We start from the raw sequence: 21,144 nt of genomic DNA, 5'->3' as shown, positions 1-21,144 counted from the left end.
CTCCTCCGGGAGTCGCGGGGCGCACGGGCCGGGAAGGGCACGCGGGCGGCACCTCGCACCCGAGCGGCTCCCGGACCCGGCGCCCGCTCACCTGGTGCGTGTTGTTGGCCAGCTTGGCGACGAAGTCCCGGACCCGGCCGCATTCCTCGTCCTCGCCCGGCGCGCTGCGACGCCAACGGCTGCTGCGGGGAAACGCGCCCCCGGCTGCGGCCGCCCGCAGCCCCCAGCTCACCCCGATGGGGCCAGACCAGCGCGGCAGCGGCGCAGCGGGCGGCGGCGGCGCGTCCAGCCGGTCCTGGCTGAGGGTCGCCGGCGGCAGCAGCTGCAGGAGGAGGAGGAGGCCGAGGCCATGGGGCCAGCGCGAGAGGCCGTCCGCAGCTCCCCAGGGCCGCTCCATAGCCGCCGAATGCCGCCGACGCCGGCACCTGCCGCCCGGCGCGCCCGCCCACCCCCGCCGGCGCGCGCCACACCCCCGAGCCGAGCGTGGCGCTCCTTGAATACGCGCGGCCGGGCCTCTCCGCCCCATAGGCTGGCCGCCTGTCCCTCTTCCCCGGCCCACTCCTCATTGGCTCGCGTCGCCTCCGGCTTCGGGGGTCCCGGATTCGGATGCTAAGATGCGGGACTGATTGGCTGGAACGGGGCAGAGACTGCTGAGGTCAACCCCGCCTCGCCCGGCGTCTCCCGGGCCCGGCTTGTGGAGTTCACGTAGGAGCTTCTCATACCTTCCCGCCGAGCCCGGGGCTCCTGGCGTCGCGATCCCTTGCCGCACCTCTAGCGCCCTCAAGTTGGGGCTGGGTTGCGTCCCTCCTGTTCCCCAGAGACACTCCTAAAATTCCTTCGGTGAGGCAGAGCCTGGAAAACCTACCCAGGAAATCCCTGAGCTCGCTCAGCTGGAAAAGGGGGCTCCATCATGAACCGGGGCTTCGGGTTTTTATAAACCCCGCTCACTGGAGCGCCCATTGTCTGCTAAGCAGCTGCCTTGCTGCAAGAAGATGAATGCGAACTGATGTGGGCCACATCCTACGGAGACAGACATCAGGACATCCGTGACTCCTGCAAGCCTGAAGAATAGTCTTTCCATACGTTTGGCCTCTCTGACCTTCCTCTTCTGAGGGGAGGTAGGCCAAAGGCGGAATTACTTACAGGTTTTCCAGGACTTCGAATGTAGCTTAGGCATTAGGGGCAGGTAAAAGGGGGGCAAGAGAATGATCCAATGCCTACTGTACACATGATCATTTCCTAGATGCACATTTATTTTACCAAAGTGCCTTAACTCTGCAGTGAGAGCTTCGGACAAGTTTGGTTCCAGTATGTGATGTCCTCTAAATTAGCACCCCAATCCACCTCTAATGAATAAAATAAAACCCCTACGCTGTTCCCTTTACCGCAGAAGCTGCACACACAACTCCTACAACACGTAGCACAGGTAAAACCAGTTCTGAATCCTTAAGCTTACTGACTCCATCCCTTCAGAAAGCTAGAAATTGTTCAGTAGAAAAGGTAGCAAATAGAAAATACAAAATATGCAAGTCATTACACTCAAAGCAAGTAAAGATTACTTTTAATTATAAACTGGCCATAAACCCAAATGAGGATACAGTCATTGTAGAGCAAAATGATACAATGCACCCAACCCGATATTTACATTAAAATATTTCCAGTCACATTAACTTTCAAACAAAAAGACTTAACGAATTTACAAATTTTTCCAAGACGTGAGAAGTGAAAAATGTTTTTGAATGCCATCTGAGCAGGATAGTAAAATCACTAGAATAGTCTTTTTAAGTTCTCAGTTACTGGACTGAAAAGATAAAGCTGATGAAAATTGGTGAACAATTTGTTCCTTTCCATAACTACTATCAGATTAATTTTAAAAAGATTATTTTTAAATCTATGCCAACTATGGGAGTAGATCACAAGACAGTCAGTTCCAGTAGCATGTGATTAGGTGGGGGGAGGAAAGGGGGTTATAAAGGAATATTTCTTTGTTTGGGTGACACAAAGATGAATGGTCTATTGTCTTACTGTCTGAAAAGAAAAAACAACTCAACAGTGCCACCTCCTGGAGAAATTACCAAATACACTTTTAAACGCTATTAAATTTGTTCCAATTATCTGTACCTTCACTTTTTAGTATGTTGCTTTTAGTTATCACAGGCTTACAGTACTTATATATTTCCTTCTTCAAACTGTATCAGCTTCCGGGACATGGTAACTTGCATATGGCACTGAGAAAATGTTTGAGTGAATATATTTATTATTTCACTTTTTAAATTGGAAACCCTAGGAACTATATTTCATTTTTGTCTAATGAGATTGACATTAAATATAAAAGTGGCACTGTCAGTTCTCCTTTGTGAGATACTGGACATAAGATTTCACCTTATTTGCAGGACTAAAGTAAATTTATCTTATTACTAAAAACCGTACCTTTCTCCAGGAAACATTCTATAGCAGAAAGATAACATAAAGCAATTACACATCATGAAACCATTGCTGTTCGTAGTAAGATCACTTCTTTAACCTAAGAAAGCTTGTTTTAATATTCTACAAAAAAATCAAAGTTCTACCTCTTTGAAGAATGCCAATTATAGAAGGTATGAAATTTACTATTTTACCAGGTAAAACACTAATATGCTGCCCAGCCAGTGGGAGGGAAAACAACTTAAGCTGAGGCGAACGGACATAGGCTAAGAGCTACTCCTTAGTATTTGGGCATTTTTCCCCCTATGAAATGCATGTGATTCAGAGACACAACTCACCTCTCCCAAAAGCAACATGGGCTTTATCCATTTCTGCATTAACCTAGAGTTAAAAAGGAATATTGTTTATTGTTTGGCTCTCCCCACTAGAAGTTTCACAGGAGCACAGATCATATCTACCATTTGAACAGCTCTCTGCCTGATGGCTAATACATTTCTTGGCATATAGTAGGTAGGTGCTCAATAAATTCGTTACAGGAATAAATAAGATAGGATTTTCAAGGGTATTTTCTATTAGGATTTAATAAAACAAAGTGATCTTTAGAGAAACAAATCTCCCCATCGACATGCAATACTTAATAAGTGTTAAAATCACTAGAAGTCTCTGGAACATTCAGTAACAATATACTCTAATTCTCTGCTTTCCTTATGTGTTATTCTAGGGCAAAATCCCTTTCTTCCAAATGTTTCCTATCATTGCAGTTTCCAAATGTATATAAACATGTTGTTTTTTGTTGAACTACGGTATGGATTTAGTATGAATTCAGCCTACCCAAATAGTCATAATTTATTAACATATAGTACAACTTCCTACACATTAATATACCCAGAGCCCAGCAAATAATTATGGGGTCCCTGTTAGTGAATTAAATCAATTCTGCATCATCCACATATGGATTAGCCATGTTGTGGACAGTGCAAGTACTTTTCAGATCTCCAGATTTCCCTATTACTCAAGAGCTGGTGATCTGAAACAAGAAAATTTGAGCTGTTCAAGTCCCAACAGCTTAATTTTGTGTGTCCATGGGCACACAGCATTAGATTCTTCATCTGTTAAGTAGTGATACTGATACCATCTTCCCATGGTAATTTTTGAGGCTGAGATAGAATGATTCTTTAAACAATCTCCACCAATCATATGATGGCAGCTCTAATGGGGAAAGTTCATCATTCATTCCAAAGTCTAATGTAAACTGCTTCTGAATTTTACAATTCTCTTACTGATATAGAGATTTGTAATTGATTGCCAGTGAGGCCAAGGTCATTAATTTAATTCTTTCTTAGTCCTTCACTTCGTAAACAAGGAAATCTCTTTCCAAATTGTCTATCAAGACCCAAGAACTGGTACAACACTGTTGATGGCTGATTCCAACCCATCAATGTTTTGAGGACCTCAAAACATGTTCTTCTGAGTCAATTAGTAGCATCTCCTTATAAGAAAAGCAGCAAAAATACACGTTTGCTCCAGAAATTACAGGGCCGAAATGGATTTACAGTGCTGTTAACATCTATTAACCACTGGGAAGAGCTGGACTAGTTCATTTATCAACACCATGGAATTAATGGATATAGTTGATTCTGTTATAGAGCATCACTAAAACAGTTTTAGAACAGACATCTTCATAGAATAGGGATATTAATAACACTGTCCTTTTGGCCCACTAACGTTTGCATTTCAAACAAAAGACTGTATTACAATGGCTGGGCACAGTGGCTCTCGCCTATAATCCTAGCACTTCAGGAGGCAGAGGTGGGAAGATCACTTGAACCCAGGAGTTTGAAACCAGCCTGGGCAATATAGTGAGACCTCATCTCTTAAAAAAAAAAAAAAAAAAAGACTATTAGAAGAGAACAGTCTATTAACAAATATTTTAAAATTTTCTTTATTTCACAACTGCCTTTATGTACAGACATCATTTAAAAAATGCACATACAATGGAGATTTTCCAAGGAACAGGAGCTGGAAATAAAATTTAAGGACATTATTAGAACTGAAATTGTCCCAGAGAAGTTCTGAGGATCAGGATTCCTTAAATGTCCTTGATAACCTCTTCAAGTTCTTCCTTTGTGAACATGTGGAAATTCTGGCCAGGCTGCACTGTGGCTAGCTGGAAAGAAAACAGAAGGGTTAATAAGCTGGGCTGAGTTACCCTGCTGATGGCCCTACCATGGTCAGGAGAAGCTGTGTTGGTGATGCAGCTATTCATTAGGAACTAAGGGATCTGCTGTCCCAAGGATATCCTTTCCAGGCAGCAGGTCCCTAAAATAGCTCTCTGGCTCCAAAATAAAAATGCTTATTGACCAAATTTTCTATTTTAAGGTTAACTCACCACATCATACTTAACCAAATGCCTGGCATCATTGTCACTTCTTGAAGTCACTTCAACAGGGATCACAAAAGCAGCAGCAAAGTACGTGGAGTCAGTACTTTTTTCTGTTAAAGACTCCTTTAGAAATATATTTGAAGTATATTTAAATACTTAAAAGTTGAGCTTGTGTGTGTGACTTGAGGTTACTTGGCCACTCTGTGCCTCTATTTCTTCATCTGTACAATGAGGACAATAAGAATAGCTAATTCATAGAGTAGTTGTGAGGATTAAATGTTAATATATATAAAGTGCTTACACCATTATTGCCTACAACAAATAATCATTAACTATTGTCAGGTATTTTCTCTAAAATTGTTTATGTGGCAAAACTTAACAAAAAAGTTTTTTTTGTTTGTTTTTGTTTTTGTTTTGAGATGGAGTTTCGCTCTTGTTGTTCAGGCTGGAGTGCAATGGCGTGATCTAGGCTCACCGCAACCTCCGCCTCCCGGGTTCAAGCGATTCTCCTGCCTCAGCCTCTCGAGTAGCTGGGATTACAGACATGCGCCACCACACCCGGCTAATTTTGTATTTTTAGTAGAGACGGCGATTCTCCATGTTGGTCAGGCTGGTCTCGAACTCCCAACCTCAGGTGATCTGCCCACCTCGGCTTCCCAAAGTGCTAGGATTACAGATGTGAGCTACTGCACCTGGCCTGTTACGTTTTTTTAAAAGAACTGGCCAAGAAAAGATTTCATTAACACTGGCATAGGAAATCAGTTGTGACTGCTGAAGATATCAGTAATAACTGGAAATCCAGATTATATTTACATTTAAAAGCAACAACAACAATAAAAAACTAGGGTCAGAAGATGGTTAATTTCAAATTTAACTATCATGACTAGGTTTTCCATTCTCTCTGTTGATCATGTCCCACAGTTTTGGGCAATACTGAGCAATAGGTGCCACTTCACATTTGCCTCAAAAGATTTGTGTTTTACATGTCATTTCCTCATAGTGTCTTTTTTCTTCAATTTTTAAAATTAAACACATGGCTGGAAACAGTAGCTCATGCTTGTAACCCCAGCACTTTGGGAGACTGAGGCGGGAGGATCACTTGAGCCTGAGAGTCAAAAACCAGCCTGGACAACACAGGGAGACCCCGTGTCTACCAAAAAAAACCCCAAAAAACTAGCAGGGGGTGTAGCAAACGCCTGTGTCCCACGTACTCAGGAGGCTGAGGTGGGAGAATTGCTTGACCCTGGGAGGTTGTGGCTGCAGTGAGTTGTGATCATCCCACTGCACTCCAGCCTGGGTGACAGAAAGAGGCTCTGTCTAAAACAATAAATTAATTAATAATAATTTTTTAAAATTAAATATAGTAGGGCATTTTAAAGTAATTTTCAGTACTAATATTTAATGTAACTTGAAAGTTGCTAGAGAGAATCAGCATAATCCAGTTATATGATGTTTAGTATCCTCTCCCTCATCTATAAGTAAAATTCAGAAAGACTGCTGCACGTCTTAAGACATCTGATATCTGGGAACAGACTTAAAAAAAAAGTTCTCCTCTCAAAGCTTGTAGTCTCCTCTAGATTCTCCTAAAAGATATATCTCTAATTACATGAAATGTCAGAAAAGTCCCAAATATATCTGCAAAATATAGGTAAACAATTAGTTTACCATGTAGACCATGAGTTCCATTCCAAGGATATTTAAACATACAAATATTATTACTGCTTCTCTTGGCCAGGCGTGGTAGCCTGTAATTCCTTCAATTCTGGCACTTTGGGAGGCTGGGGCAGGCAGATCACTTGAGGTCAGGAGTTCGAGACCAGCCTGGTGAACATGGCAAAACCCTGTCTCTACTAAAAATACAATAATTAGTCGGGCATGGTGGCGCACGCCTGTAGGCCCAGCTGAGGCACAAGAATCACTTGAACATGGGATGTGGAGGTTGCAGTGAGCCAAGATCGCACCACTGCACTTAGCCCAGGCAACAAAGTGAGATCCTGTCTCAAATAAATAAATAAATAAAAATGTTACTACTGCTTCTCTTAAGATATATCTTTACTTGATGATCAATGACATGAGGACAGAGAAATATAAGAGCAATAATCTAAAGAGTGAGGGCCTAAAGAATTTCACTCATGACTCAGGCTAGCCTTCTCAAAACATTACAGGGGCTAAAAAGCAGAAACTGGGAAAACTCTGAATGGAAGAGTCCTACAGAAGAACTGGAACGCAAATCAATACTATTAATAATAGCGTCTGAGCCAAGGACTGCCTTCAGGAAGTTGCTCATCACTAGATAAGTAAAAATAATCCCTTACATTTGCATAATAATAAATGTATTTGCATAATATGAAAGATACTTTTCTATTTATTATCTCACTTTCAAAAAACATCTCTATGAGGCAGGTAGAACAGATATTTTCTTTCAATTTATTTCACCAATAATTAATTACTAAGCACCTGTGTATTAGTTACATGTACTTGTGACTAAGGATCCAAAGATGAAGAAAGTCTTTATTTACTAAGTGCTAGATGCCAAATGTGTTCAATGTCAGGTAAGTGTTGTAATAGAACTAAGAATATGTTTAAGAGTGATCTGGAGGAGCCCAGGAAGGCTTCAGGGAGAAGCAACTTTTGAGTTGTGTATTAAAGCATGGCAAGAATGGGTCAGACAGTCAAAGACAGGAAGGGCAAACAATGTGCAAATGCACAGAACCACAAAAGAACACGACATATTTGCAAAACTGAAAATAATTCTGTATGGCTAGACCACAGCTTGCACATGGAATATGACGTGAAAAGGAGAGGGAGTAGGGGGTCAGAGCTCATGGGAGACAGTACGTTAAAGTGGTTAAAAGTATAAGACCTAAGACCAGACCTGGATTCAAATCCTGACTCTACCATTTACCTGTTGGCCCTACCGTCTCAAAGCCAGTTTCCTCTTCTGTAAAATAAGATTTTCGGAATAGGAATATCTATCTCATAGAAGTGTTGTGAAGATTAAGAGAAGTAATTGCATGTAAAATGCTTAGCAAAGTCTCTAATAGATTAAACAAATGACTTAAGAAGTAGTGAATTATGCCATGAAAAGAATTTTGGAATTTATCTCACAGACAATAGAAGTCAGAAAAGGTTTTTTGTTTTTTTTTTTTTTTTGAGACAGAGTCTCGCTCTGGAGTGCAGTGGCGTGATTCCAGCTCACTGCAACCTCCGCCTCCTGGGTTCAAGCAATTCTCATGCCTCAGCCTCCCAAGTAGCTGGGATTACAGGCACATGTCACCGTGCTTAGCTAATTTCTTGTATTTTTATTAGAGACAGGGGTTTCACCATATGGGCCTGGCTGGTCTTGAACTCCTGGCCTCAAGTGATCCACCCATCTTGGCTTACCAAAGTGCTGGGATTACAGGCGTGAGCCACATGTCCAGCCAGAAAATATTTTTTAAGTGGAGAACCATTAAGATTAGATATAGCTTAGAAAATCCACTATAGTAGCACAATGAAGAAAAAATGGACTGAAATGGAGGAGGGCAAGATTAATTAGGAAGCCTCTGAAAATATACAAGGTAGGGGAAAAATGGGAACCTGAACAAAAGGCGGCACTGGAAGTAGGGATGGAGAAGGGACGTTGATTTGGGAGTTATTTATAAGGGAGCAAAGAAATGACTGAGTAAAAGGGAAGGGAAGTCAAAGTCTTCCAGGTTTCTCGTGTGAATGACAAGTACACTGGGGGTGTCATCAACCAAGATTAGAAATATGGGAAGATGAAATGGTTTTTAGGAAAGATAATGATTTTAATTTTAGAACTGTCAAATCTGAGGTGAATCCTTCAAAAAAGTCAAATGATAGTTCCAAAGAGTGACCATGAAATCTGACAAATAAGAGTTAGCAAGGAGCAGTCTCATGGAAATAATAAAAGCTGAAACAAATAGTAGTGATTGAGGAGTAAATGAGAGGTGAAGCAGTGGAGATAATACAGGTTCTGTTTGGAGGAGACTTGGCAATAAAGGTGAAAAAATAGGATGGATGAAATAGCACTCAGCAATGAAATGTAACAGAATTGATGCAACATGGGTGAATCTCAAAATCATGCCAAGTGAAAGAAGTATAGTCCCTATAGTCACCTATAGTCCCAATTACTCAGGAGGCTGAGGCAGGAGAACTGCCTGAGGCCAGGAGTTTAAGACCAGTCTGGGCAACACAGCAAGACCCCATCTCTAAAAAAATTAAAAAACATTAGCCAGGCATGGTGTGTGCACCTGTAGTCCCAGCTACTCGAGAGGCTGGGGTGGGAGGACTACTTGAGCTCATGAGTTCAAGACCAGTCTAGGCAATATAGCCAGACCTCATCTCTTAAAAAAACAAACAAAAACATTTATATGAAATTCTAGAACACAAAACAAATCTATAGTGACAAAAAGTAGATCAATGTGGGGGAAGAGACTACAAAGGGACATGAGAGAACTTTTTGGGAGGATCAATATAATGACTGGGGTGACAGATACTGGGGGTTGTACATTTGTCAACATCCGCTGAATTGTAAACTTAAAATAGGTACATTTTACTGTATATAAATTATATCTCAAAAAAGTTCATTGAAAGTAAGGACACTCGATAGAAGGAGGTACATATAAAGATTTTCTTAAAAAGAAAGATGTAAGATGTAACTTGGATATATATATATATTTTGAGACAGAGTCTCGCTCTGTCGCCCAGGCTGGAGTGCAGTGGCGCAGCGCGATCTCGGCTCACTGCAAGCTCCGCCTCACGGGTTCACGCTTCTCCTGCCTCAGCCTCTGGAGTAGCTGGGACTCTAGGCGCCCGCCACCACACCCGGCTAATTTTTTTTGTATTTTTAGTAGAGAAGGGGTTTCACCCTGTTAGCCAGGATGGTCTCAATCTCCTGACCTCGTGATCCGCCAGCCTCGGCCTCCCAAAGTGCTGAGATTACAGGCATGAGCCACCACGCCTGGCCGGATATTTTCCTTTTCTTAGGGGAAGCAGTTCATGTAGGGAGGCTGGAGCTCCAAGGAACAACTAATAGACTAAGAACTTAAAGCAGATGGGCTCTAGAGCAGTGGCTCCCAAATGTCAGTCCTTCTTAGACTGACCTTTCACAGCAGCCTATGAAAGCTGGTTCTATGGGTGAGACATTCACCAACAATACTCTCCAGTCCTCTCTAATCTTCTGTTCTTAACTAGTCAATCCCCTACCATGGATTAATCCAACCATCCATTTTCTCATGAGTGTGGTCAACAAATATCCTGGTAAGTACTGATTGGTTTAATTACTGATATATAATTACAGCCTTGGTTGGCCTTTAAATTTTATTTATTTATTTTTTGAGACAGAGTTTCGTGCTGTTGCCCAGGGTGGAGTGCAGCTGGAGTGCAATCTCAGCTCACTGCAACCTCTACTGCCCAGGTTCAAGCAATTCTCATGCCTCAGCCTCCCGAATAGCTGAGATTACAGGCACGCACCACCACACCCAGCTAAATTTTTGTATTTTTTTTAGTAGAGACGGGGTTTCACTATGTTGGCCAGGCTAGTCTCGAACTTCTGGCCTCACGTGATCTTCCTGCCTTGGCCTCCCAAAGTGCTGGGATTACTGGCCTCAACTAGGATTTTAATATGGCCCAGCAATCCTTTTACTCTTCCCTGTCTTCTCATAATGACTTTTCCAAATATTTCCCATTCTCAATTTTACTGTTGCATTCACCTACCCTCGGCAGATGACCTCACAATCACTAGGAAAAATCTGGGGAAATGTGGGACATCTCTCCAGGTTTACCGCCAAACCCACCTATCTTTACTCGTCATTACTTCCTTTGCTCCTGTCTACTCTTAGCATTACTAAAAAAGGACATTCCCAAGCTGGTCCATACCTCTCCGGTCTCATCCCTTACCGTCCCCCACTATCTTATATACATCCCACACCTCAGCGGTCAGACAAAACCTCAAAGTTTCCTTTACCCACAATATTATTTTTACATCTTGAACCCTTTGCACATGTTGTCCCATCTTGCTGGAATACCTTTCTGCTCCCTTTTCCAGACATCACCTCTTCCAAGAAGCTTCCCTAATGCTTTAGTCTAAGTTGTACATACTCACAGGAATCTGTTTTTACTGCTATTATAGAAGTATCACCCCAGGTTCTTATTATCTATATGTTCCCTGCACTACACAGTATACTACTTGAATAGGAATTGGATTTTCTGTGTCTGTAACCCTGGGCATCTAGCATAATACCTGCTATATAATGGGTACTCAATATGATGCTGAATGAATTTTACTTTTCAAAACCAACTCCTTCATGTGTACCATGCCTTACCTCTTCTATAACTTTTCCATCACTATCCTAACCTCTCCTTTTATTTCTTTCAGCTTTTTTTTTTTTTGAGACGGAGTCTCGTTCTGTCGCCCAGGCTGGAGTGCAGTGGTGCAATCTTGGCTCACTGTAAGCTCCACCTCCCGGGTTCAAGTGATTCTCATGCCTCAGCTTCCCAAGTAGCTGGGATTACAGGGGTCCACCACCACGCCTGGCTAATTTTTGTATTTTTAGTAGAGATGGGGTTTCACCATGTTGGGCAGGCTGGTCTTGAACTCCTGCCCTCAAGCGATCCACCTGTCTCAGCCTCCCAAAGTGCTGGGATTACAGGCCACTGCGCCCAACTCTTTCAACATTTTTCTATACACTAGTTTCATCTCCATTTATATTTTCAAGACTTTTCCACATCCTTAAAAAGACACAATCCTTTTCTTTAATGCTATCTTCTGCCGACACTAATCAAACTTCTTGAGAAAGCAGCATACTATTGTTTTCTCCACTCATCATCTCCCTTTCATTCTTTTTATTTTATTTTTGAGACAGAGTCTCGCTCTATCGCCCAGATTGGAGCACAGTATCACAATCTCAGCTCACTGCAACTTCCGAATCCTGGGTTCAATCAATTCTCATGCCTCAGCCTCCCGAGTAGCTGGAACTACAGGTGCGTGCCGCCACACCTGGCTAGTATTTGTATTTTTGGTAGAGTCGGGGTTTTGCCATGCTGGCCAGACTGGTCTCGAACTCCTGGCCTCAAGTGATCTGCCTGCCTTGGCCTCCCAAAGTGCTGGGATTACAGGCGTGAGCCACCTCGCCAGGCCTCATTCTTTAACTCACTGAATTCTGGCTTCTGCCAGCACCACTTTACTAAAGCTGCTTATTATTCAAAGGCTGTTAATAATTTCTTAGGAACTAAATATACAAAAATGTCATTTCCATGATCTATGTAGTCTTCAGGAATGCCAGCTATGATATCTGAATAAAAAACAATAAAACAGCCAGGTGCAGTGGCTCTCACCTATAGTCCCAGGTACTCAGTAGGCTGAGGCAGGAGAATTGCCTGAGGCCAGGAGTTTAAGACCAGTCTGGGCAACACAGCAAGACCCCATCTCTAAAAAAATTTAAAAACATTAACCAGGCATGGTGTGTGCACCTGTAGTCCCAGCTACTCGAGAGGCTGGGGTGGGAGGACTACTTGAACTCATGAGTTCAAGACCAGTCTAGGCAATATAGCCAGACCTCATCTCTTAAAAAAAAAAAAAACGAAAAAAATCCAACAATAAAACAGAAAGTACCTCAATGTTTGTTGCATTCAGCTTCTCCTCCATTACTTGTTTGAGGATGATGAGTGAAGGCTTGATGGCTTCTTTCAAAGTCATAGACTTGAAACAAAGAAGGCAAGAAGATGCCTATTAATTATACACAATCCGTCCTTCCTTCAAAGATTTTCCCTTTATCTCACTGAAAAAAGTATTTAGCAAGTATGTCAAACATCTTACTTAGTATGGTGCATTACAAGTATCTCCAGAACTCAAGTAAATGGCAAATAAGTAGAATACATTTTTTCAGGAAAAAAAAACCCCAAACCTTATTGTGAGCCACAATAAAGTCACCAACCAAAGTAATCTTTGAAGAAGGGGAAAGGGATAGACTAGTCTTGTGTACATTTGAATTCCTCTTTTAATTTAGAAGATAATATTATTGGTAATATCCAATGAACAATAATGCCCAAATGATCTAAGAGGTAGCCCAATGGTTTAGAAAATTCAAATTTACCCTGTTTTGTACCTAATTTCCTCCATATGTAAAAGCAATACCATTAGGAGCTAATGTGAGCAGGCATCCCTGTATGAACCACCTGAATAAGTAGAGCAGCCTTCAATCACACCAATGAGTTACCCCAAACCAAATCTTCCCATCTCACAAAGAAAATACCAAATGCCCACTTGCTTCAAGAGCCAATTGTAAAGTGCTAAGTAAAGCTATGAAGATAGAGGATAAACATATTGTGGTACATCCATACCATGGTATATTACTCAGCCATCAAACGGAAATACTGGAACAACATGAATGGATCTCAAAAACAGTGTGTTAAACAAAACAGATACAAACTGACTAACTGTTTAATTCCATTTATAACAAAGCACAACAGACAAAACTAATGGACAGTGGTAAACATGGTGGTAAACATGGTTGCAAGGGAGGGAAAGAGATTGACTGGAATGTGGATGAGCGTTTTTCTGGTGGTGATGAAAGTGTTATTTATCTTGTTTTGCAATTGTCAAAACAGAACTGAACTCTTAAGGTTTGCACATTTTATTATATGTAAATTATACCATGATTAAAAAAATAGTAAGAGTTGTGAGAATACTTAATTACCTTGTGGTAAACTTCTTGCAAAGAGCTCTGGGCACCCTCTGAAGCACAGCCAATTGCTCGAGCATCACACTGTACAAAGGTCCCAGATGGGTCCATATGAAACCTGCAAAACCCCCAAAATGAGGACTAAAATGCTCAGGAGTGGTGGCACTTTATGTAACAAACGTCTCACTAAAACAAAGTATAAATGCTTGGCCCTGCAGCCAGGAAACACCACTGAAATATTGAGGCAGAGATCTAAAAGATGTTCTATGTCTGGAGAAACCAGACATTTTAAAAACTGTTTAAGAAAATTAGTACCTTCCTTAGGGATTTAGAAGTATAGTATGTATAAATATGGTACTTGTTTATGCCTATCTTAGAAATATTTGAGGATGAGGATCAGATCAACATTCCAGAGCAAAGCTCTAAAACACACCCTGACTATAGTAACAAGTTACTTCTAATTCCTTCCAGAATTAGCACTGGTTCCAATAGGGGAATTCTTCATGGAATCCCCAAATTTGTGCAAACGGTATAGAATCACTAAACTTTAGTATTAGAAGCCATATATATATGTATATACATACACACACACACACACACACACACACTCTACAATAGCCCTTTTTACAATAATCTTTTTTTAATGTATTTTTTAAAGAGATGGGGTCTGGCTCTGTTATCCAGGCTGGAGTGCAGTGGCATGATCATAGCTCACTACAGCCTGGATAACAACTCCCAGGCTCAAGAGATCCTCCTGCCTCAGCCTTCAAGTAGCTGGGACTACAGGTGTGTGCTAATACCTGGCTAATACTCTACAATAATCTTCTCAGTCTCCACCCCAAATTAAAATAATTCCCCGCAAAAGCATGGGGGAAAATTACAAAATGGTACTTACAGCTGGGGTCCTTTCTCATCAACTCCTCCAAATAATAATGCTACTCCAAAGGGACGAGACTAGAACCAAAAAATAAGAGATATTAAGATAAATGGCTATAAAGTAAGGAGGTGAGAGGGGCTGGGAATGTTATGTTCACAGGACAAATGTCCTAAGTCCCACAGAACAATAAGAAAACTCGACAGAAATATCACACTCACCATGGCACCTGGATCTGCATCATCTTCTCCAAACTGCAAAGCCAGATTGGACACAGCTTGGGTCACACTCTCCACTGTCATTGTCTCATTGTAGGTGAACCAGTGGTTCTAGAAGAAGAGCAAAGCATGGTACAACCTTCTAATAAGGACATTAAAGCAGCCCACCATCTCACTACGCACATCCCTTTAAACTGGGATTGAAAACTGAAGGCTCAAATGTGGTTTTCTTAATTAACATTAACCCTGAGTACTTGGGAGTACATGAGAGGAAGAGAAATAGCTCTGGAAATAAACATATCACAAGGACTCTAAGCAACGACGGACAAGAGAATTACTGCCTTGAAAAAGAGGGTTATGCCTCAAAGCACCAAGTTTACTCTTTCAAAAACTAAAAGTGCCTCTTTCCCTCAAAGACTCTAGCTTATTCTGTTGATGTTTAAATGACTTATTCTTACATAAGTACAGACAGCAAACTTGCAAATAAGTACAAAAAATTTTACCATGTGATGTATTTTTCTTACTAGCCTATCTCGAAGCAGCAGCTACAAAGTTAAAAAAAAAAAAAAAACAGTATCCCTGACCAGTATTTGTCAGTTGGTACAAGTTATTACTCACCAAAGGAGGGCTGTTATTTACAAGCCTGGCAGCAAAGGCAGCTGAGGGGAGAATATCCTTTAACTACATCCACCTCCTGCCATGATGCTCCCACACAAAGTCAATTAGGAAACAATGCATGCTTTATATATAGGCAAAGCCAAAAAAAAAAAGGAAGACACTGTCAGCACTACTGACCAGAGCCTCTTTAAAACTGCAATGATTGGACAGCTAAACTCCAAGCCCCAGGAAGTTCTAACTGGGAATTCTACCCAAAATTACTCCCAAGAGCCACATCTAATATTGACACAGGTACCTGCAGTATAGCCCAGGCAGCTAGATAATCACTAAACAAGGAACTCAAGCATCCTGGTAAAAAGGAGATAATGCCAATTTTACCTGTGTCTCCACTCTGGCTTTATCAATTAAAGTCTTAGCATCAGCAATTAGCCCACTCATGGCACAACCTGCAATGTAAAAGCGACAGTGACCCAGTGGCCAAATCCTTGTAAAACTCTTTCATCCACTCAGGAAATCCTGAAATTCTGGATTGGAACCATGGCAGCCATTCAGCTATCCCATGGCATTTTATACCCAAAAGATTAGATAGGAAATGATCTGCACTGAACCCAAGTATTAATGATATTAGAAACAAAAAACCACCCACAGTGACACAGAAGTCCAGACGATAAAAATAAGCCCAGAGAAAAGCAGCTAACCAAACATGAATTTCCACATATTACATCCCTAAGCATCCCTTTAGCACTCTTTGTAGACAATGATACATTTTCAAACGAAGCAAATACTAATGCCCCAACCTGGGAAACAAGGAAAAGAAAATCACCTCATTATGGACTACAGTGGAGGACTCTCGAATAAATCAAAAGCCTTTTGCCTCTCTGTCCCAAACACAAAGCAACTAGTTATATCAGAGAGAGTTTGCCTGATGGCCCAAGCTGTCACGATTATGGCTATAACTGTTATTTTACATGCCATGGCTCAAATCTAAATCTCCAGCCTAAGTTTCTCTCCCAAGTTTCAGACATATAAAGCCAAATAACTTCCTTAATATATCTACTTGGACATATCACACACTCATTTCCCTTCCAGACCCCGTCTTCTTCCTTGGCCCTCACAATCAATCAGATCACAAGTTCTGTCAATTTCTATCTTCCTCTCCATTCTCTGGCTACTGTGTTGGTTAAAACCTTCACCATCTCTTTGTTTGGACTATTACAAATTTTTCAACTGGCCTCCATGCCTCCAGTTTCAGCCCTCTTTAGTCTATCTTTAATATCATTATCAGAATGGCCTTTCTAAAATTATAAAGGGATCCTATTACCTCATTGCTTAAAACCTTTCCCATCCTTGCAAAAGGATTACATTGAAGCCCTTCAGGGTGGTAAAAAAGGAATTCCGCTCTCTGACCGACTCATCTGCTGCTGCAGTTCATGGCCCAGGCCTACAAAACTGCTTGTGCCATGGTATTTTATATTTTACACCACGATGGCTTCAGTCATTTCTATTCCCCCTGACTAGAATGCTCTCCCTTGCTATACCCAGACACTTGTTTGCCTTGTGTACACTTCCTTATCTTTCAGAATTAAACTCAGCTCAAAATCACTTTCATGGAATCCTTTTCTGAAAGCCCCACTACCGCTGACTCCAGGCAAAACTAATTATTTCTTCCCTTGTACTCCTACTAAGAACACACTAGTCTTTCTTAATACTTTTGTCACTTAATTGCATTGACTTACTTACATGTCCACCACCACAATTAGACTGTATGCTCCTGTAAAACAAGGACTATGTCTTATTCCTTTCTATATCCTGGTATCTAGCATAAGGTCTGGCACATTGTAGGCTCTCAATTTGTTGAACATAGTGACACTGAGCTACCTTCAAAAGACAAGTGACTTGAGTTAAAGAAGACACAATGTTCCAATCTTAAAAGATAAAATTTCAGTTTCTATATCTATGAAAGAGATAATATCAAGCTCCCAGAGTCACCATGGCATTTGGTTCTGATGCCTTCAAGCAATTAATTATTTTGCCAATGCTTCATTAATTAGATGACTAGACAGGTTAAGAAAATTTGGATAGCCAAATAAAATGCCATTCTATAAATAAGTAGAATTACTCACCCTGTAATACTATCATACAATGATGTCAGAAGCCAAGGCAGGGGAATTAAAGACCAAAAAAGTGGGTAGAGGCAACAAGGAATACAAAGATAATCTGAAAACAAAGGAGGAAGACTGATCTAGGCAAGTCTATATTATTCTTATAACTTGTAGTCACTTCAAAGATCTCAACCTTTGCATATTTCAACAACCATCACATTTACCAAGTCTAAATTTGAGGGGAAAGGAACTTCTGGGAGTAGGTTAAACATAAATGAGTCCTGCAACAGCCTCCTACTCCTACATTTACGCATTCTGGCCTACTGCCTGGAAAATAATAGCTAACAAGGGGATAACGTGTTCATTTCATAAAACTTCCTTGGAACATCATAGAGGACTAATTAACCCAGACCAGATCCTACAGAACAGCTTTCCTCCACTCCTTACCTATGTGAGCATCAATCTCTACAATTTTCTCAATGCTGCTGGGCTCCATCAGTGGGGAAGTAATTCTCTTCTCCACAGCTAGGCACACACCCTCTGATGTCTGGATCCCAATGGCTGTAGAACCAAGCTAAAGAGAAACATGTTATGATTACCATATATAGGTCAAATAACTGTCTCACATACTCACCAGATAGCTCTCTGTAAATCTTCACATGATAGAAACTTCAACTGGCCACATCTTATAGGCAGAGAGAAGGAGCACCCTAACATACTGTAAGTAATTAATATACTATTCCTGTCAATAGCAAGAACATTGATTTACAGAATTTTGTGATTCTAAAAAGTTATTTTTCCTCCCTTAAATTTTTTTAAAATTTTTAATGTTTTCTTTATAATTTACCCATGTAATTCCCAGAACCCCAAAAGAGTAAGTTCAACAAAGTCTTTCAAACACTGGAAAAATCCACTCTCTAATGCCAATATTTGGAGGATGGAGGATTCAAAAGTTCTAAACATAGTGGGCAAGAAAGTAATAAAACTCTTAATGTCTTCTCTGGACCTGGCCTCTTTTCACCTCTGCCATCTACCTTGGTCTGTCCCAAGAGGTGATGATATTCCCCAACCTACCTGACCTCCAAAAAAGTAATAAAGGAAGGTAGGGAGGGACGAAAAGAACCACCACCATCATCACCACCAACAACGTAAAACTATTAATTATTTAAGGTCGCTAGAAGTCCACAATATACCTGGAATTCATCTCTATCTCTACGTAACTCCCAGTCATCTACTCCTCTATGCCCACTTCCTGCAAAATGAGGATGACAATAATAATAAGAAGGGTAAACACATTATATATTATAAAATGCTTAAAATGGTGCCTGCCAAATATGAACAAATGTTATTCATATTCCATGCCTAGATACTTCAATAGCCTCTCTCATCTTTAATCTCTCTCAATGTATCTCTAATGTTATAACCTGACTGATCTAATAAAATGCTATTATCATTATATTTCTTCTCTCAAGAATTAACATCACCCTATACTGCCTATAATATATCCAAATAAACTTCCAGAGCCTTCATATCCTGATGCCACTTTTCCCTTTCAACTTCACTACTCGTTATTCTCCAACAAAATCCCTCAGGTATAGCCCAGCCCACTGGCTCAAGCCACGTTATCTCCTACCCTTGCACCCCTCTGCTCATGCTGTCTCCCCTGGAATACATTCTTCCTTCCCCCAATCCAAATTCCACTCATCAAAACCTTCCATGACTATGCTTTCTGCTTTGAATTCCATTATATTTAGTTATTTCTACAAAGTAATCACTGCCAAGTGTGAGCATTGCAAAGAGTTCCAAAGAATCCCATGAATCTTTATGTATAACTTGCTTAACATGTCGGCAGACTGAATGATCATTTCACACACATATATATTATTTTTCAAATGTGTTGAGTTGTGACTTTATTTAGAAGTGTTATTAAATGTACACCAGTTTTTTGTCATGTATTTTCTTAATCAGTGGATACCTGCATAACTACAGGAGATGAACTGTCAAAAAATTTTATGTAAAAAAATGAGTACTCAGGTTGGGCATGGTGGCTCATGCCTGTAATCCCAGCACTTTGGGAGGCTGAGACGGGCAGACTGCATGAGTCCAGGAGTTCAAGACCAGCCTGGGCAACATGGTGAAACCCTGTTTCTATAAAAAATACAATAATTAGCCAGGCTTGGTGGCATATGCCTGTACTCCCAGCTACGCGGAAGGCTGAAACGGTAGGACTGCTTGAGCCCGGGAGGCAGAGGTTGTAGTGAGCCAAGATCACGCCATTGCATTCCAGCCTGGACAACAGAGTGAGACCCCATCTCAAAAAATAAATAAATAAAAATGAATGCTCATATTTCTAGTTAAAGGTGCAGACTAAAGACATAACATTAGTTCCACGCCTTCCTTAAGTCTATTGATGTAAGATTAAAGGACTTCTAAAAAGGCATAAATCCACTATAACAGAGAGTGGGAGAAGACACAGCAACAAAACTTTGAAGCTAAAAAGAAGATAGGTTAGTGATACCTGGGTAATCCAAATCCTAAACCAGCAGTAAAGAAAGTAAAGAAACAACCTGATTTTTATCACAGGACCTCAAAAAAGGAAATGGTGGCAACAAGGACCTCTGGAAATGGAAATGAACAAGGAGCTAAAAATTGCAAGATGGTTCAATGTTTAAGAAACAGATTCCCAGATCCCCTCCCCTATGCTGTAAAGCTAGATGACTGCACCTCCCCCACTCCCGTGGAAGACTCCAGGCTTATTCTCTGGAGACCATAAAATAGAGCGTCTTTGGATTGGGGACACCAAGCACAGTCTAAGGCAGGAATAATGTACTGAAAATGGGATAAATATGTAAAAATTTACAAACCAAATGTTAAGAACCTCAGCCTTCTTTCCCTACTCAGCTCTCAGAAGCCAGCAGCCAGAAATACCCTCCCAGAATGAAATGAGAAGAGGCAGTTTTCTCCTGAGCAATCTTTTTCAAACTTTTTGACCAAAAGCCACAGTAAGGAATACATTTGATTTCATAACTAAAACCCACAAATAAATATAAATACATAACAGAAACAAAATTTCAGGAAAAAAACCACTCATCACTACTATGGGCAAGGCATTTTGATATCTACTGCTCTGTTTCACTTAAAAAAGAAATGTGGGCCAGGAGTGGTGGCTCATGCCTATAATCACAACACTTTGGGAGGCTGAGGCAGGAAGATCACTTGAGCCCAGGAGTTTGAGACCAGCCTGAGCAACATGGCAAAACTTTACCTCCACAAAAAATAAAAAAAATTAACTGGGTGTGGTGGCATGTGCCTGTAGCTGGGGGCTGAGGTGGGAGGATCACTTGAGCCTGGGAGGTTGAGGCTGCAGTGAGCTGTGATCGTACCACTGCACTCCAGTCTAGGTGACAGAGTGACATTCTGTCTCAAAAGAAATGCTCCTCATGACCACTAAATTTATTTTATTATCTCCTAATAGGTCTAGACCTGCAGTTTGAAAAACATAGCTCTAAACAATCTGACCAGTTCAAAAGGAAAAAAAAAATATTTTAGACAGGGTCTCACTCTGTTGCCCAGGATGGAGTGCAGTGGCACAATCACGTCTCATGGAGCCCCAACCTCCCAGGCTCACGAGATCTTCCCACCTAAGCCTGCAAAATAGCTAAGACTACAGGTGTACACTACTACACTCAACTAATTTTTTAAATTTTTTGTGAAGACAAAGTCTCACTATGTTGCTCAGGCTGGTCTTGAACTTCTAGACTCAAGCAGTCCTCCTGCCTCAGTGTCCCAAAGTGCTAGGATTACAGGTGTGAGCCTTGCCCAGCCTAATTTTTTAAATTTT

At 41.1% G+C, this 21,144-nt stretch overlaps 3 protein-coding genes across 3 annotated transcripts in view; 1 reads left to right on the top strand and 2 right to left on the bottom strand.

Annotated features, from left to right (window-relative positions):
- Window positions 1-466, bottom strand: part of LOC129525208 (sortilin-like) — a 55,772-nt gene extending 55,306 nt beyond the window's left edge. The window contains exon 1 of the mRNA XM_055354193.2: window positions 92-466. Coding sequence (XP_055210168.2) covers window positions 92-397 — 306 coding nt within the window. The 5' untranslated portion in view covers window positions 398-466. The remainder of the gene's footprint in view (window positions 1-91) is intronic.
- GSTM2 (glutathione S-transferase mu 2) overlaps window positions 1-21,144 on the top strand; it is a 1,178,915-nt gene that overhangs the window by 1,117,455 nt on the left and 40,316 nt on the right. The gene's annotated exons all lie outside the window — the stretch shown is intronic.
- Window positions 4,351-17,893, bottom strand: LOC129532613 (proteasome subunit alpha type-5-like). The gene is made up of 7 exons (XM_055382791.2): window positions 17,751-17,893; window positions 15,580-15,647; window positions 14,587-14,694; window positions 14,387-14,445; window positions 13,507-13,609; window positions 12,423-12,509; window positions 4,351-4,591 (listed from the first exon to the last, which is right to left on the bottom strand). Exons 1-7 carry the CDS (start codon window positions 17,797-17,799, stop codon window positions 4,514-4,516), a joined length of 552 nt encoding a protein of 183 aa, XP_055238766.2. The 5' UTR covers window positions 17,800-17,893; the 3' UTR covers window positions 4,351-4,513.

Source organism: Gorilla gorilla, chromosome 1, assembly GCF_029281585.2.
Source record: "Gorilla gorilla gorilla isolate KB3781 chromosome 1, NHGRI_mGorGor1-v2.1_pri, whole genome shotgun sequence".
Taxonomy (NCBI): domain Eukaryota; kingdom Metazoa; phylum Chordata; class Mammalia; order Primates; family Hominidae; genus Gorilla; species Gorilla gorilla.
This window is presented reverse-complemented; position numbering and strand designations above follow the sequence as displayed.